The sequence below is a fragment of the Lampetra fluviatilis genome, chromosome 52 (assembly GCF_964198595.1).
Source record: "Lampetra fluviatilis chromosome 52, kcLamFluv1.1, whole genome shotgun sequence".
NCBI lineage: Eukaryota > Metazoa > Chordata > Hyperoartia > Petromyzontiformes > Petromyzontidae > Lampetra > Lampetra fluviatilis.
The window spans coordinates 1,595,736-1,613,607 of record NC_136326.1 but is presented as its reverse complement, the minus strand read 5'-3'; the positions used below and the strand labels follow the sequence as shown (position 1 = coordinate 1,613,607).

The window sequence follows — 17,872 nt, the reverse complement described above, 5'->3', positions numbered from 1 at the left end:
TCCCATCGTCACGGTTGGCTCAGCGTGCGGTGCGAAACGAAGAGAGTTCAGCGTGCGTGCAAGTGGGGAGAAGACGGCGGCGAGGAGGAGGTGAGAGGTGGAGAGATGTACGGTGAAGAGGTGCGTGGGAGGGACAGCGAGGGATGGTGATCAAAGCGGCGATGACGAAGAAGCGGAGAGATATTCTTGGTTCTTTCGGTAAAGTCACGTAGAAGGGAAATAATAAAATATTAAAAATATAACATAATACAATAATTCTCACGACGTTTCGGCCACAACTCAAGCAGCCGTCCTCAGGTGAAGAACAGGTCTGTCTGAAAGAAAGCGTCTGAATGAACACCACCAGGCTTGGCAGTGTATATTTAAGCTGGGTTGGAGGGGGAAGAGCTTAAATATACGCTGCCAAGCGTGGTGGTGTTCATTCAGACGCTGTCTTTCCGACAGACCTGTTCTTCACCTGAGGACGGCTGCTTGCGTTGTGGCCAAAACGTCGTGAGAATTGTATTTTATTATGTTTTATTTTTATTATTTTATTATTTCCCTTCTACGTGACTTTACCGAAAGAACCAAGAAGATGAATCCCTGCAGTCACGAAAGCTTTAAATCAAAATTTAAGCGGAGAGATGTGCGTTGAGGAGGTGGCGGTGACGAGGAGGAGGAGAGGGATGGTGAGGAGGTGGTGGCGATGAGGTGAGAGGATGCGAGGGATGGTGAGGAGTTGGTGATACGTAGAGGAGGGAGGCCCCACCCTGCACTGCTGCTCGTACTGGGCGACGAGGTGCTGAAACCGCTCCTCTTCGACGAGAACATCGTCCCCCACCTCCTCATCGCTCCTCGCCAACTGCAAAGACAAAGATCCACAGGACAGCCTGTAACAGGCTGGAGGGGCAAGTGCTGTTAGCGAGTAGCACCTGTGAAGGCCGGCACGGAACACGAGGGGGTGGGTGGCCAGCACCACGCCCGGCCGCCTTTGTCTCCCCAGTGGCGATGTTTACACACCGCACCAGGTACTAATTTGAGGCCGAGTCGACCTAGGGGAGGCCCAGGACCGGTTCAGATAATCGTCACTGGTGTTGGCTGTAAGCGGGAATCCAACCCGGGTCGCCAGGTTCATAGCGCAGCGTGTTAACCGCTACACTACCGCTCCCCACACACATAAACGCGCACACACACGCACACACGCACACACACACGCACACACACACGCACACACACGCACACACACGCGCACACACGCACACACACACACGCCTGCCCCCCACCTTGTCCGTGAGCAGCGTCTCCACGTCCTGCGCGAGTCTCTGCACCGAGTCCTGGGACTCGGAGAGCCGCGACGAGACGTCCAGCAGCTCCCGCTCCAGACACTCCTTGCCCTGCGGCACACCACATCCAGTATACCCCTCCCGCTCGCTGGCTCACGTGCTCCGGCTACCACTGGTCACGTGACACGTGCTCCGGTCCGGCGGCGTTGAGTGAGAGGTCAAGCCCTGGAGGCGCACGGGGGAATCAGGAGCCTGGGCTCGCATCCACCTCAGTGGCAGGGGACGACGCTCAGAGCGGTGCCCAAGGTGGTCCAGGAGGCAGAGGTCGCAACCGGGTACCCGATACCCGCACCCTACCCGATACCAGGCTACCCGTACCCGGCCAGGTACGGGTAGCCGTTTGCGACCCTGGTGTGGCTGGGTACGGGTAGGCCGTGAGTCACTGGTGAGTCACCGTTTGTCACTCATTTCCCAACGTCTTGTCTCTTCTCACAATTCAAGTTCCTAGAATCAACCCACCCGCGCCTGCAACATGGCTTCATCCCAGAGGTCGCAACCGGGTACCCGATACCCGTACCCTACCCGATACCCGGCTACCCGTACCCGGCCAGGTATGGGTACGGGTACCCGTTTGCGACCCTGGTGCGGCCGGGTACGGGTAAGGAATCAAAACCCGTTTGCGACCTCTGGTGTGGGGGGGGGTGGAGGGAGTCCACATTTGCTGAGCACCGCCTTCTCCTGGCGAGCCAGGGTTACTGCACCTTTGTCTCCCCGAGGCTTTTGTGTCCACGGCGGCACCAGGTACTCGTGTAATGGGCGAGTCGACTTCGTAACGCACGTGCGTGTGTGTGTGGTGGTGATGAGCGGTAGCGTAGCGGTTAGCGCTACGCTGCGCTAGGAACCCGGTGGCCCGGGTTCCACTCCCGGTCATGGCCAACACCAGTGACGATTATCTGAACCGGTCCTGGGCCGACTCAGCTTCAAACGAGTACCCCGGTGCGGTGTAGTAACCATCGGCACTGAGGAGACAAAGGCGGCCGGGCGTGGTGCTGGCCACCCCATCCCCTCGTGTGCCGCGCCGGCCTTCACAGGTGCTGTCAGCTTACAGCACTTGCCCCGACAGTCTGTTGAGGCTGTATGGGGGATCTTCGTCTTTGTTGATGATGCACACAGTCACACCTCTGCGAGCGTGTGGGTGCTTGTGAGCGCAGGGCCTTGGAGAGCCCCGCTCTGCGCGTGCTGGTGGTGGTGGTGGTGATAATGACTAGCGGCGAGCAGCGGCACAGCGGCGAGCGCGCTTGCGCTACAAGACCCGGCGGGCCGGGGACGATCGCCGCTCACGGCCACCAACGCCGGCGACGATCTGATCGAAATCGAGACAGCGCCTACTCCAAAGGCGCTTCACAGCGATTAGAAAATTGCACGCGAGATGACAGTGGTTTGAGATGAAGCGTGGGGTTGTTGTTGCTGTTGTTGTTGGTGTTGTTGGTGTTGTTGTTAAACAAGAGAACAGGCACGAGAGTGTTAAGGAGGGGTTGGTCCAGACCTCTTCTAAACTGCCCTGGGCCTCCCTCCCCAAGGTCGACTCAGCCACAAATGAACACCTCGTGCGGTGCGTAAACGTCCCGGGCGTGGTGCTGGCCACCCGCACCCCCCCCCCCCCCCCATTGCGTGCCGTGCCGGACTCAAGAGGCGCTTGCTCGCTAACAGCACTCGTCCCGACTGTGTGACACCATCAACTATTTCTTATTTTACCAGGTAAGGCCCCACTCAAGCTACGTAGCTCTTTGGGAAGCGACCTGGCCACCACAAATGATAGCTCAACGAAGCGGCTCATCGTCGTCACGTGGCAATTTACATAGCAACCAAATACTCTGAACGCGTGATGTTGATTGTAAGTGGGGAGGGAAAATCCACGCGACCACAGGGACAGAGACAAATAAACAGCAGGCGTCAGGGTCGGGATTGAACCCACGAACTCCTGTATACAAAGCGAGGTAGTTAACTCTAGATTTGAAGCTTTCGTGACTGCAAGGATTCCTACTCTTAGTTCTTTCGATAAAGTCACGTAGGTAAAAAATGAAATAAAAAATTTTGTTTTATTTTTATTAATTTTAATTTCATTTTTTACCTACGTGACTTTACCGAAAGAACTAAGAGGTAGTTAACATCTCGCCGACGAGATCCCCCCTATAGCCCGAACAGACCGTCGGGGCAAGCGCTGTTAGCGAGCAGCAGCACCTACGAAGGCCGGCACGGCGCACGAGGGGCTGGGTGGCCGGGCACCACCACGCCCAGCCGCCTTTGTCTCCCCCAAGCGGCGACGTCTCCACACCGCGCCAGGCGTCAGGGTCGGGATCGAACCAACGACCTCCTGCGCACCGGGCGAGGTGGCTAACATCTCGCCAACCCGCGGCGCCCCCTCGACGCGCCGGCGCACCTTGCAGAGCGCCGCGATGTGAGCGCGAAGCGTCGCCTCCCCGAGCTGCTGCGCCTGCAGCTGCGCCTGCAGCCGTGCGCAGGCCTCCAGCTCCTCACGGTCCCCGGAGCTCGGCCCACGCTCGCCGCGTCGTCCCCGCGCCGCTCGCTCCTGCTCCAGCTCCCTGCTTCCCACCCACGGTGGCTATGAGATGTTGACTACCTCCCCTGGTATACAGGAGGTCGTGGGTTCGATCCCGACCCTGACGCCTGCTGTTGTATATTTGGAGTCTGCATCTCTCTCTCTCAACATCATCACGGTGGCTATGAGATGTTAACTACCTCGCCTGGTGTGCGGGAGGGCGTGGGGTCAGATCCCGACCCGGACGCCTGCTGCTGTATATTTGAAGTTTGCGTCTCTCTATCTCATCATCATCATCAGCACGGTGGCTAGGAGATGTTAACTACCTCGCCTGGTGTGCGGGAGGGCGTGAGGTCAGATTACGAGCCTGACGCCTGCTGCTGTATATTTGAAGTTTGCGTCTCTCTATCTCATCATCATCATCAGCACGGTGGCTAGGAGATGTTAACTACCTCGCCTGGTGTGCGGGAGGTCGTGGGATCAGATTACGACCCGGACGCCTGCTGCTGTATATTTGGAGATTGCGTCTCTCTATCTCATCATCATCATCAGCACGGTGGCTAGGAGATGTTAATTACCTCCCCTGGTGTGCGGGAGAGCCTGGGTTCAGATTACGACCCTGACGCCTGCTGCTGTATATTTGGAGTTTGCGTGGGGAGACAAAGGCGGCCCGGGGTGGTGCTCGCCACACCGAGTGTTGATTTGAGGCTGGATTTGTGCCCGAGGTGTGTGTTGGTTGTAATGGCGGTGACGATGGTGGCGACGACGACGATGATCATCGTAATGGCGATGATGGCAACGGTGGCGACGGTGGTCATTGTGATGGCGATGACGATGAAGACGACGATGACGATGGTGACGATGACGATGGCGACGTTGATCATCGTGATGGCGATGATGGCAACGGTGGCGACGATGGTCATTGTGATGGTGGTGACGATGAAGACGACGATGACGATGGTGAGGACGACGTTGATCATCGTGATGGCGATGATGGCAACGGTGGCGACGATGGTCATTGTGATGGCGGTGACGATGAAGACGACGATGAAGACGATGAAGACGACGATGACGATGACGATGACGACGGTACCGTATTTGTGCTGCGCTGGCCGCGAGCCGCTCGTCGGCCTCCCGCGCCAACTCGGCGCTGTTCCTCTCCGCTCGCTCCAGCTCGGCCTTGAGGGCGGCGCGCTCACGCCGCACCCGCCACGCGTGCGCGCTGCAAAGGCAAAGACGCCCCGTGTAGCCTCAACCGGACCGTTGGGGCAAGTGCTGTTAGCGCGCGAGCACCTACGAAGGCCGGCACGCCACACGAGGAGGTGGGTGGACGGCACCGCGCCCGACCGCCTTTGTCTGCCCAGTGGCGACGTTTACACGCCGCACCGGGTACTCGTTTGAGGCCGAGTCGACCTAGGGGAGGCCCAGCACCGGTTCAGATAATCGTCACCGGTGTTGGCCGCGAGCGGGAATCGAACTCGGGGCGCCGGGTTCGCAGCGCGGAGCGCTGACCGTGACACTACCGCTCCCCACATGCGCACTGCGGAGACAAAGACAAAGATCCCCTGGATAGCCTCAACAGACTTGCGGGGCAAGTGCTGGGCACCCACCCCTTCCGTGTGCCGCGCCGGCCTTCACAGGTGCGACTCGCTAACAGCACTTGCCCCAACAGTCTGTTATGGCTACACGGGGGATCTTTGTCTTTGTGTGTGTGTGTGTGCGTGCGTGTCACTCACCGCGTGTGCGACACTTCCTGGGTGAAGGTGGCGAGGGCTGCCCTGTGAGCGGGGTGCCCGCTTGCTCTCAACTCCCCCTCCAGGGCCCCCCACAACTCCGCCAGGGACACGAGCCCCCCACCACCCACACCTAGAGACTGCACGCAGACAAAGACAAAGATTCCCCGTGTTGCCTTAACAGACCGTTGGGGCAAGTGCTGTTAGCGAGTAGCACCTGTGAAGGCCGGCACGGCACACGAGGGGGTGGGTGGCCAGCACCACGCGATGCATTTACACACCGCACCAGGTACTCATTTCAGGCTGAGTCGACGTAGGGGAGGCCCACGACTGGTTCAGCAGCGCAGCGCTAACCACTGTGCCACTGCTCCCCGCACAAGCAGAGACTGCACACACACTCACACTTAGAAACAAAGATACTCACACAGATAGACACAGACGCACACACTCAGACACATAGCTACAGAGACACAGAGACGCCCATATAGCCTTGAAGACTGCTACACACCGCACCAGATGCTCATTCAAAGCCAAATTGACCTGGTGGGGGATGGATGGAGAGTAGGCCTAACACCGTAATTATAATATATATTGGGGGGGGGGGGGGACATATCCCCCCCCCCCCCAATATTCAAATATGCTCAAAATGTCCCCCCCCCAATATATTTCACGGCACACACAGACAAAGATTCAGGCCGTTGAGGCAAGCGCTGTTTTTGCGCATACACACAAACACACACGAATACAAAACCACCACCATCATCATCATCATCAAATGCTCTAACACTCGTTACCCACAATGCCTCTTACCTGCAGCACTTCCTGTGGATCGGGGACTCCTTCCTGCTGCCAGAAGTCGACCAATCGGGCAGCCGGGACGAGCCCAGAGCCATCGTCGAGGAAGGAGAGGGGAGGGGTCACTGCCCGGCAGCCCTGACGCACACAAGAGAAAGATCCCCCGTGTAGCCTCTAACAGACTGTTGGGGCAAGTGCCGTTAAGCAAGCACCTGTATGAAGGCCGGCACAGCACACGAGGGGGGTGGGTGGTCAGCACCACGCCCGGCCGCCTTCTTACAAGGCATGGTGAAAGGTAAGAAGTAATACAACCCAAGTTAAACTGGATGACAAGATCTACAGCTATTCAACTAAATTATTTTTATTTTACCAGCTGAGGCCCACTGAGCAATATAGTTATTTTTCAGAAGCGACCTGGCAATCACGAATGATTGCTTAGCGTGTGGAAATTTATATCAGCCAATAACTCTAAAGGAATGTTGGTTCTTAATGTGGAAAGAAAAACCGGAGGACCCGGAGAAACATCCACAGGACCACGGGGAGAGAGAGAGAGAGACACGCAAACTCAAAATATACAGCAGCGGGCATCAGGGTTGGGATCGAACCCACGACCTCGTGTACACCAGGCGAGGTAGTTGACATCTCGCCAGCGCGATGATAACACGGACCAATGAGCCGGCACAGCGCCTGGCACGGACTGCGAGGGACAAGCACCAGTGGACAGCCGTGGGAGGCATCAGTGGCGCACGGTCTCACCACCTTGCGAGGCGTGGAGGTGCGCGTGGGCGAACGGATGTAGCAGTCCACTCCGGAGGAGGGCAGTCGGCCTGCGGGAACACGCGGCAAGCGGAACGCCACTGCTGCTGCTGCCGCCACCACCACCAGCACTACCCACAACGCAGCCATCACTGCCGCCAGCACTACCCACAATACCACCAGCATTGAAACCACCATCTCTTTCACCCAAGGCTGCCACCGTCACCACCATCATTATCAGTGCCATCATTACCACCACGACCACTCCGACTACCGAAGACAAAGATTCCCCGTATAGTCTTAAGAGACCGTTGGGGCAAGTGCTGTTAGCGAGCACCTATGAAGGCCGGCACGGCACACGAGGGGGTGGGTGGCCAGCACCACGCCTGGCCGCCTTTGTCTCCCCAGTGGCGATGTTCACTACACACCGCACCAGGTACTCACTTGAGGCTGAGTCGACCTAGGCGAGGCCCAGGACCGTTTCAAATATTCGTCACCGGTGGTCCGTGAGCGGGAATCGAACTCGGGTCGCCGGGTTCGCAGCACAGCGCGCTAACCGCTGCACCACCGCTCTCCCCTGCTACGGCTACTACCGCCAGCGCCAGGCACGGCAACACGCCGCACCAGCCCGGCACGAGCGCGGTGCAGGCCGCGGGCGAGCCGGTGTAGCCGGGTCGAGCGTCACCTTCAGACTCCAGCGTCTCGGTTTCCAGGTCGCGTTCGCCCATCAGCTCCTCCTCCTCCTCCTCGCTCGGCAAACTCTGTACAGGAGGATTTATTAGAATGACGTTATTATAATATGTGTTTTTACGGCTCTCCGTGTTGCCCGACTGCTGAATGGCAGGGAGCTTCCTCCGTGCCGTGTTGGTCGCGGATGTGATTTGACCGTACTTCACCGCGCCGGTCAGTGCCGGGGGGGGGGGGGCCCGGTAAGGTGGTTTAGACTCACAACAACGAGCAGAGTGCCGGGCGGCTAAAATACAGCAAGTTGGTACAGTAGGGGGCACAGGTGGGTCTGTCCCGAGACCTGCTGTCAGCGACCCTTCGGTTGATGAGTGTGTATGTTGGTGAGTGTGTTGTCGAGCGAGTGTTGGCGAGCGAGTGTTGGTGAGCGAGTGTTGGTGAGTGTTGGTGAGTGTTGGCGAGCGAGTGTTGGCGAGCGAGTGTTGGCGAGCTGCGGGGAGTGCGCGTTGCCGAGCCGTGGACTCACGTCGACGCTGTCGAGGGAGGTGGAGCGGCACGGCGCGCGCCCCCCGGCCCTCGCGACGGCGGCCGCCCCCCCGGTGTCCCCGGCGGTGGCTGCGGTGCCGCCCGGCGGCGAGCGGCGCAGCGCGGCCTCCGGGACGGAGCGACGGCCGTAGCGCTTCCCGCCCCTCACCATGCGGGGCCGCGTCTCCAGCACTGCGCGCGCACGCACGCACGCCGACGACGATGATGACGATGATATGAAGATGGGAGAAACAAACGCACGGGCAACACGCACGCGCGGGACCAGCGCGGCGACGGAGGAGGAGGAGGACGACGACGATGAGGATGATCAACGGGAGGAGGAGGAATCGGTGGAGGACCACCAGGCGCCCACAGGAGCAAGCGCGAAGGACCGCTCACGAGTCACGGCCGCGGTGGAAGACGGCGGCAAAACAGCGGCGTCACCGCCACCGCCAGGGAGAGCCGTGAGTGGGCGTGAGGGTGGCGGGCGTGAGGGTGGCGGGCGTGAGGGTGGCGGGCGTGAGGGTGGCGGGCGACAGGTGGCACCGCTACTGGCGTGGCACACAGTTGGCGCGAGCTCCGGTGCAAGTAATTGGATGGGGGGGGGGGAGGGGGGGAGGCGCCCCTCTTTGTGCAATTTCCATTCCCCGCTTTGTGTCTGTGCCCCTCCGGCCAGCGGGACCCCGTGCAGTTGCACCGCCTGCGCACTCTCAAAGTCAACGCGCTGCTTCCGAGTTGGCTTCGGGGCCAACAGATGTTGTTTTGCGAGCAGAGGCGGGTGGGCGGGTGGGCGGGCGGGTGGGGGTGGTGCGTCTGAACAAAGGGCGGCGCCTGTGGGTGTGCGTGCGAGCGAGTGTGTCGGCGCGTGTGACTTTGTCTTTCTGTGTGCGAGCGTCAGCGTAGCGGGCGGCGCTACGCCGCCGCGCCACGAACCCCGCGACCCGAGTTCGATTCACGCTCACGGGCAACACCGGTGACAATTATGTGAACCGATCCTGGCCTTCCCATAGGTCGACTCAGCCTCAAATGAATACCTCGGGAGACAAAGGCGGCCGGGCGCGGTGCTGGCCACGAACCCACTTCATAGGTGCTACTCGCTAACAGCACTTGCCCCGACAGTCTGTTCAAGGCTACACGGGGGATATTTTGTCATTGTCTCGTGCGTGCGTCTGGCTGTGTTTAGACAACAGCAGCTGTCCGAGTGCTGCGTGAACGGACGTGCATTATTAACGACAGTCGGAGCAAGCGCACGGGGCGCGTGTCGTCACCATCGTCGTCACCATCGCCGCAACGATGGTGACGACGGCGGCGGCTGCTCCCACCGCTGCCGCCGCACCTCCGATCGGCACGGTTGGGCACGTGCGGTGGCGAAAAATGTTCAACCGCCACGCGCACGTGCACACGCGTGTGCGTTACTAGACACGTGCATGCGTGTGCATTACTGGGCACGTGCACGCGTGTGCGTTATGAGACACGCGTGTGCGTTACTAGACACGCGTGTGCGTTACTAGACACGCGTGTGCGTTACTAGACACGCGTGTGCGTTACTAGACACGCGCACGCGTGTGCGTTACTAGACACACGTGTGCTTTACTAGACACGCGTGTGCATTACTAGACACGCGTGTGCGTTACTAGACACGCGTGTGCGTTACTAGACACGTGCGGCCAGCCACACGAGCGATGGGGCGACGAACCGCGACGTCAAATGCGTCGGCGGGGGGGAAGAAAAAAAACGCCCCACTATTTTGCACCCCGCTAAACTAACGGAAACGACAGCTGGATTTATTGACAAGTGCAGTCACTCGAAGTCCGTCGTTCGAACGGATGATTTTGTTGGGAAATGAAATCGTTGAGCAATATTAAACGAGGAACGCTCATCAAGACGCGACGATGTTCTTCCCAAAAACGAACGAGGCGATGGTCGCGGCTCTGACATCGTACGGTGTTTCGGAGCATCGCCGTATCGCGGAGATCCTAACAGGCGATTCGGTTGCGCTGCGGTGTGATGGCGGCGTGATGGCGGTGTGGTTGCGCTGTGATAAGCGGTGTAGTTCGGGTGCGGTTGCGATTTTGGTGCGGCTTGAGTGTGACTGCAGTGTAATTTTGGTGCAATTGCGGTGCGGTTTCGGTGTGGTATCAGTGTGATTGCGGTGCGGTTTGGTTGCGGTGTGGCTGCATTGTAGTTGTGGTGTGGTTGCGGTTTGGTTGCGGTGTGGCTGCATTGTAGTTGCGGTTTGGTTGCGGTGCGATTGCGGTGTGGTTCTGCGCGACGCACCGGGCTCCAGGAAACTGGTATCGTCCTCCTCGTCCGAGGAGGAGCTCAGTGTCAGCACCTTGGACAGCACAGCCACGAATCCCTCCTTGAACTCGTCAAACGACACCTGCCGACGTACGGCGGCACACACACACACAGAGACAAAGATCCCCCGTGTAGCGTTAACAGACCGTTGGGGCAAGTGCCGTTAGCGAGTAGCACCTATGAAGGCCGGCACGGCACACGAGGGGGTGGGTGGCCAGCACCACGCCCGGCCACCTTTGTCTCCCCTGTGGCGATGTTTACACACCAAACCAGGTACTCATTTTAGGCCGAATCGACCTACAGGAGGCCCAAGACCGGCTCAGATAATTGTCACTGGTGTTGGCCGTGAGCAGGAATGAAATTCGGGTCACCGGGTTCGTAGCGCAGTGCTCTAACCACTGCACCACCGCTCCTCACGTACAAAGATCCCCTGCATAGCCTTAATAGACTGTTGGGGCAAGTGATGTTAGCGAGCACTTACGAAGGCCGTCACGGTACACGAGGGGGGTGGGTGGTCAGCACCACGCCCGGCCACCTTTAAATATTCGGATTCTCATTGTTCCAGTGGCGATGTTTACACGTCGCAGGTACTCATTTGAGACCGAGTCGCCCTAGGAGAGGGCCAGGACCGGTTCGGAAAACCGTCAACGGTGTTGGCCGTGAGCGGGAATCGAACTCGGGTCGCCAGGATCGTTGTGCAGCGGCGCTGACCGCTACACTACCGCTCCCCACACACAAAGACCCACGCACACGCACACAGACACACACACATAGACACACACACACAAAGACCCACACACACAGTGGCACACGCACACACACATACACACATAGACCCACACACAAAGCGGCACACGCACACACCTTCCCGCCTCCTCCTCCCAGCAGCGTCTGCAGCAGCAGCGGCGCGCTGTCCTGCATCTCCAGCCGGCGGCACAGCTCCCAGAGGCCGTCCGCTCCGAGCCGCCGGTCCGCTCCGCCTTCTGGGGGGCTCACGTCCACCCGCTCGCTCGACCTCACGCCTGCCCGCTCGTCTATCCTCCCGTCTACCCCGTCTCCATCTCGGGACGTCGTTCTGTCCGCGTGGTCCGAGCGAAGCTCCGGCTCTCGGCGGTGATCGCCGCGGTGATCGCCGCGTTGATCGTCGCGGTGATCGCCGCGGTGATCGTCGCGGTGACCGTGCGGTGAGGGCGAGCAGCACGCGTAGAACTCGGCCCGCAGGCGCTCCACGTACAGGCGCTGCTCCTCCTCGTCCATGGCGGACGTCTGCGGGGGTTGGCGGATCGCGCAAAGATCACCATTAGACTCGTGGCAAGTTTGGAATCAGAATCTTTATTTAGACTCGAGGAGGAATCCAACGAGCTGAGAGCAGCACTTTTTTGCGGGTGTCCAGTACGGGCGGGTCAGCAAGTTACGGTGTGGCAGCAGTAATGTATGCGTGTGTGTATGTACGTGTGTGTATGTTGAACTTCTTTCGCACCGTACATAGCCAACCTTGCTAATCGGAGGTACGAATAGCAACAGTGGCGGTGATGGCGGTGTTGTGGGTTGTGATCGTAGTGATGAGGATAGTGATGAAGGTGGTGGTAGTGATGATGGTGGTGGTGATGGCTGTGGTGATGACAGTGGTGATGCTGCTGGTAGTAGTGGGGAAAGTGCTGGTGGTGATGGTAGCCGATGGTGGCGATTGTTTCGGTGACGGTAAGTAATAACGGCACTTGCACAAGCTTAGGCACTGTGTGTCTGGGGCTTTGACCACGAAGCAGACGAAGCTTCACTCGCAAGACAAATACTCCGATGCGATCGAGACATCTCAGGTGTGCCACACGCTCGTTTTCTTCGTTAGCGGTGCCACGGGGGATCATTAGCGGGGAATTCCTAAACAGGAAACTTTTAAAAAGTCTTTCGCTTAGACGAAGTCCAGCGGTCCTGGACACCGTCTTGGGAGGAACATTTGTCCCCGCAGTCATATCGATCGGCGGGACGCGTCCGATCTCGTCACAACTCGCTCGCTTCGGTGACCCGCCACCGATCCGGGCTTGCCAGGTGTTGTAGGCGTGGAGGTGCACGCGGTGCGGCCAGGAGATGGTGGTGCTGGGGAATAACCTCCACGCAGTTCAGCGCGGCGTTTTGTCCTTTTGGGTTTTCCGGTTTCCCCCCAAACTCTCATTCGGGAAACTGGCCAAACATCCCAACGTCAAAACTAAACATTATTTTATTTTACCAGGTAAGGCCCACTGAGCTATACAGCGACCTGGCCACAAGTGATAGCCCAACGAAGTGGCTTATCGTGTGGAAATGTATAGCAGCCAAATGCTTCAAAGCGCACGTTGATTCTAAATGTGCAGGGAAAAAACCGGAGGACCTGGAGAAAAATCAACACGACCACGGGGAGAGCGAGAGACACGCAAACTCCAAATCTGCAGCAGCAGGCGTCAGGGTCGGGATCGAACCCACGACCTCCTGTAAACCAGGCGAGGTAGATAACATCTCCTAGCCACCGTGATGATGATGATGATGAGAGAGACACGCAAACTCCAAATATACAGCAGCAGGCGTCAGGGTCGGGATCACAACCACGACCTCCTGCACACCAGGCGAGGTAGTAAACATCTCCTAGCCACCGTGATGATGATGAGAGAGAGAGACACGTAAACTCCAAATATACAGCAGCAGGCATCAGGGTCGGGATCACAGCCACGACCACCTGCATACCAGGCGAGGTAGTTAACATATCCTAGCCACCGCGGCGCCCAAACGTAGCGGGATCCACCTGAGGATTTGTGAGACTCCGCGAGTCCCTTCCGATCACGCAACGTGCATCGTTATTATGAATACGAATACCGTAATGGTTTGCTACCGCGGCGAGTCACCTTGCAACAAATGCTACGCAACAGGCCCCCTCGAGGGTCGGTGGGGCTTGCGTGAGCAAACACGCCGCTTGTTTTGTTCCTGTTGCAATAAAAATAAAAACTCAACAGGAACTTGCATTTCATAAGTCGGTGGCCCACACGGCTACACGCACACACACGCACGCACGTGCCAACGTCATTGGCAAGCCAGGTGAGGTGCCGGCCAAAACGGGCAAACCCAAAGGAGGTGTTGACGTTGCACGAGAACACAAAGGTGAATATATAAAAAAGCCTCTCCCCCCCTTGTTTATACATATTAAAGGATTTCCACGTCAGATATTTCATGAGCGGCGTTGCGAGCCAGCGAGCTGGAGGTGCGGGACGCATGCCGGGGCTTGCAGCCCGGGGTGACCGACATTCCTCACCCTCCTCGTCTTCTCTCAGGCAGCGCTCTCAGGAGCCCCCCCCGCTACTCCCACCCCCCCCACCCCCCTTTGCGAGAGGTCGCTCAAACAAACGTGGCCGCGTCCACCTCAGCCCTCGTTTTGTTCGGCGCCCCACTCCAAACACGCGAACCTGTAACCAGCAACGCGGGGTCAACCGAGGGTTCCGCCACCCCCCCGCCACCACCCCCCCCACCACCACCCTACCCCCGCGCGACGAGGCTTTGTGTCGAGGGGATTGTGCGAACGCGACCCAAAAACGCGGCCCCCGGTCGTCGACGTGCAGCCGCTCCGTCGTGACTTGTTGCGAGCAAAACGCAAAACGTCGCGGGTTGAAAATGTTGCATGCGGGGCGGAGGGGGGGGGGCTGGCAAAAAAGTCCACGCCGTGTCCGGCGACTGACTAACGGAGCGCACGAGCGCTGCGCAAGCCGATAAGCCCGTCACTGCGACAAAGCCCCGAAAACAAAATACAGTTGGCAGCGGATCGCGAAAACAATCTCGCGACGGCCGTCATGAACGCCGCCTTCGTGTGCGCGTTGTGAAGCTCTCTGGCACCGTACGTCGCCAAACGCGCGCGTCGTCGTCGTCGTCGTGAGCCGCGCTCAATCAGCTGCTCGACGCGCTCAATCAGCTGCTCGACGCGTTCTACCCCACCCCTCGAGGTTGCTGCCATCATCCCGCCACGGGCTCCGCGTTCGCAACGATCCACTGCCTCGGCAGCTTGCGCCCCAAACGGATTTCACTGCTCCACCTCCACGGTGGATGCCCTCTCTGTCGGCTGCCACCTTCGCTCCTACCGCACGACGTGCCCTGGCACTAGCCCACTTGGCTACCTTTGTGGACGGCTTTAAACGTGCATTTGTGCGTTCCTTCGTTAGCATTCGTCCGTATGCACGTTGAACTTCAGTGAAATGAATGGCAAGGAGATATGAGCTCCGTGTGACAAATCGCATTCACTCACAGACTGCTCTGATCAGTGCCTCACTGAAAAAAGTGACATTTCTGCTTTGGAAGACAGCAAGCTGCTCAACTCAACAAAAAAAATCGGGGGGGGGGGGGGGAGAGGCGATTTTGATGACGCTAACAAATTTCCCCGAGTTGTCATCCTGCTTGCTATACGTATGTACGCTGAACTTCTTCCACACCGTATGTAGCCAACCGTGCTAATCGGAGGTGCGGCGGAGGGATAACAAACTAAACGTTAAAATCACTTTTAAATAAATGAGTTTGTCAAGTCAATCTAGATGATGATTTTAAAGTTGCGTAGCTCCAGCGGCTTCCTAATATCGGAAGGAAGTGCGTTCCAGACGGCCGCAGAAGCGCATCTGAAACCGCGCGTTATGCAGCCACCGTCTTTGTTCGATGGCCAGCCACAAAAGCCACTGTCAGGATGACCGAAATCACATCTACAGGAGATCACGCAACTTTTAAAGCCATCCCCCGTTTTTTAGTATGCACGCCGCACAACACGTTTGAAATCGAACGGAGTAAAGTTGGACTTACGAACAAGCCGACTTACCAACACGCCTCTGGAACCCCAAACTCGCTCGTAAGTCGAGGAGCCCCCGTGCCCCCCACGCTCTCAACAAGACGGCTCACGGGACGTCGTGAACCTGGGCCGTGGAAATGTACACGCACTTGCCACGCGCTCCACAAAGACGACGTTTGGAAATATATTTACCGCATTGTGCAGTGCACGGTCCACCGTCGACCGGGCCGGCTTCTCCAGCGCAGAGGGGGCAGGGACAGAGGTTGCAACCGGGTACCCGATACCCGTACCCTACCCGATACCCGGATACCCGTACCCGGCCGGGTACGGATAGCCGTTTGCGACCCTGGTGCGGCCGGGTACGGGTACGGGTAGGCCGTGAGTCACTGGTGAGTAACCGTTTGTCACTCATTTCGGGTAGGGTAGGGTACGGGTAGGGAACGGGTACCCGTACCCGGCCGGGTACGGGTATCCATTTGCGACCCTGGTGCGGCCGGGTACGGGTACGGGTAAGGAATCAAAACCCGTTTGCGACCTCTGGGCTGGGATCATTGACGCACTTACGGTTTACAGCAGATTGGAACGTTTAGTTAGAAAAGTGTTCAAATGAACTCTGTGGGAATGGCCAAATATGAACGACATTTTAGTTAACCAGGTGAGGCCCACTGAGCTGTATAGTTATTTTTCAGAAGCGACCTGGCTATCGGAAATGAATGCTTAGCGTGTGGAAATGTATAGCAGCCAATTACTCTGAAGGAACGTGGGTTCTTAATGTGGAGGGGAAAACCAGAGGACCCGAAGAAAAATCCACGCGACCACGGGGAGAGAGACACGCAAACCCCAAATATACAGCAGCAGGCGTCAGGGTTGGGATCGAACCCACGACCTCCTGTATACCAGGCGAGGTAGTTAACATCTCCTAGCCACCGTGATGATGAGAGAGAGAGAGACACGCAAACTCCAAATATACAGCAGCAGGCGTCAAGGGTCGAGATCGAACCCACGACCTCCTGTATACCAGACGAGGTAGTTAACATCTCCTAGCCACCGTGATGATGAGAGAGAGACACGCAAACTCCAAATATACAGCATCAGCAGGTGTCAAGAGGTCGAGATCGAACCCACGACCTCCTGTATACCAGGCGAGGTAGTTAACATTTTGCCACCGAGTTCACATCCTAAACTTACTCACCATCACCTCACCACACAAATGAATCTCTCACAAAACCCTCTCACCACACCATCACCACACATCCTCACCACACCACTCGCAATATATACCTTGACAATTCACCCTCTCTCTCAAGCACACCCACTCACCCTCACCACACAAAGATCCCCCATATAGCCTTAACAGACTGTAGGGGCAAGTGCTGTTAGCGAGCACATATGAAGGCCGGCACGGTACACGAGGGGGTGGTTGGCCAGCACCACGCCCGGCCGCCTTTGTCTCCCCAGTGGCAATGTTTACTACACACCGCACCAGGTACTTAATTGAGGCTGAGTCGACCTAGGGGAGGCTCTGGACCGGTTTAGTTAATCGTCACCGGTGGTGGTCGTGAGCGGGAATCGAACTCGGGTGGCCGGGTTCGTAGTGCAGCGCGCTAACCGCTACACCACCGCTCCCCACACACGCTCATCTGAACATACAGACACACTCACAACACACACACACACTCATCACACACACACACACTCACCACACACACACACCACAGACGCACTCACCACACACACACAATCACCAGACACTCACCACACACACACCCACCACGCACTCACCACACACTCACCACTCACTCACCACATACACACACACCACACTCACCACACACTCACCACACACACTACACACACTCACCACACACACTACACACCACACTCACCACACACACTCACCACACACACACACTCACCACACACACACCACTCACACTCACCACACACACACACCCCACACACACCACAGACTCACCACACACACACACACCCCACACACACACTCACCACACACTCACTACACACACCACACACTCACTCACCACACACACACCACACTCACTACACACACTACACACATACACACACTACACACATACACACACTACACACACTCACTACATACACCACACACTCACCACTCACCACACACACACACTCACCACTCACACTACACACACTCATTACACACACTCACTACACACACCACACACACACTCACCATACACTCACTACACACACCACACACACTCACCACAACACCGCTGCACGTTGGGCTGGAGACGACTGTCGCAAAATGCTCCCCTGTAAACCCACTTTACGACCCAGCTGCAGTCACGCTTTGCGACATGCTGCCGTAACGCTTCATTTACGACGGTTCAACCGTCACGCGTCCTTCACGACAGCCGGCTGCCGTAAGGCAGTTAGTCGTAAAGAGACGCACGTGGGCGGCTTGCTCCCGCTGTCGTGA

At 57.8% G+C, this 17,872-nt stretch overlaps 1 protein-coding gene across 1 annotated transcript; it reads right to left on the bottom strand.

Annotated features, from left to right (window-relative positions):
- Positions 1-479: 479 nt before the first annotated feature.
- On the bottom strand, positions 480-17,710 carry LOC144949012 (ninein-like protein). Its single transcript, XM_078878797.1, has 12 exons — positions 17,657-17,710; positions 11,481-11,882; positions 10,593-10,698; positions 8,317-8,507; positions 7,792-7,867; positions 7,107-7,177; positions 6,366-6,488; positions 5,559-5,695; positions 4,916-5,044; positions 3,703-3,865; positions 1,263-1,373; positions 480-841 (listed from the first exon to the last, which is right to left on the bottom strand). The coding sequence occupies exons 2-12, from the start codon at positions 11,871-11,873 to the stop codon at positions 605-607; spliced, it is 1,737 nt and encodes a 578-aa protein (XP_078734923.1). The 5' UTR covers positions 11,874-11,882; positions 17,657-17,710; the 3' UTR covers positions 480-604.
- Positions 17,711-17,872: the final 162 nt, after the last annotated feature.

What these genes read in the sequence shown, in the direction of transcription:
- LOC144949012 (XM_078878797.1), bottom strand. Translation starts at nt 11,873, where the DNA reads ATGGACGAGGAGGAGCAGCGCCTGTACGTGGAGCGCCTGCGGGCCGAG. An exon ending in ACATCGCGGCGCTCTGCAAG is followed by an intron (nt 1,374 to 3,702) that starts GTGCGCCGGCGC and finishes GGTGTGCCGCAG; the next exon opens with GGCAAGGAGTGTCTGGAGCG. An exon ending in AGACGCTGCTCACGGACAAG is followed by an intron (nt 842 to 1,262) that starts GTGGGGGGCAGG and finishes TTGTCTTTGCAG; the next exon opens with TTGGCGAGGAGCGATGAGGA.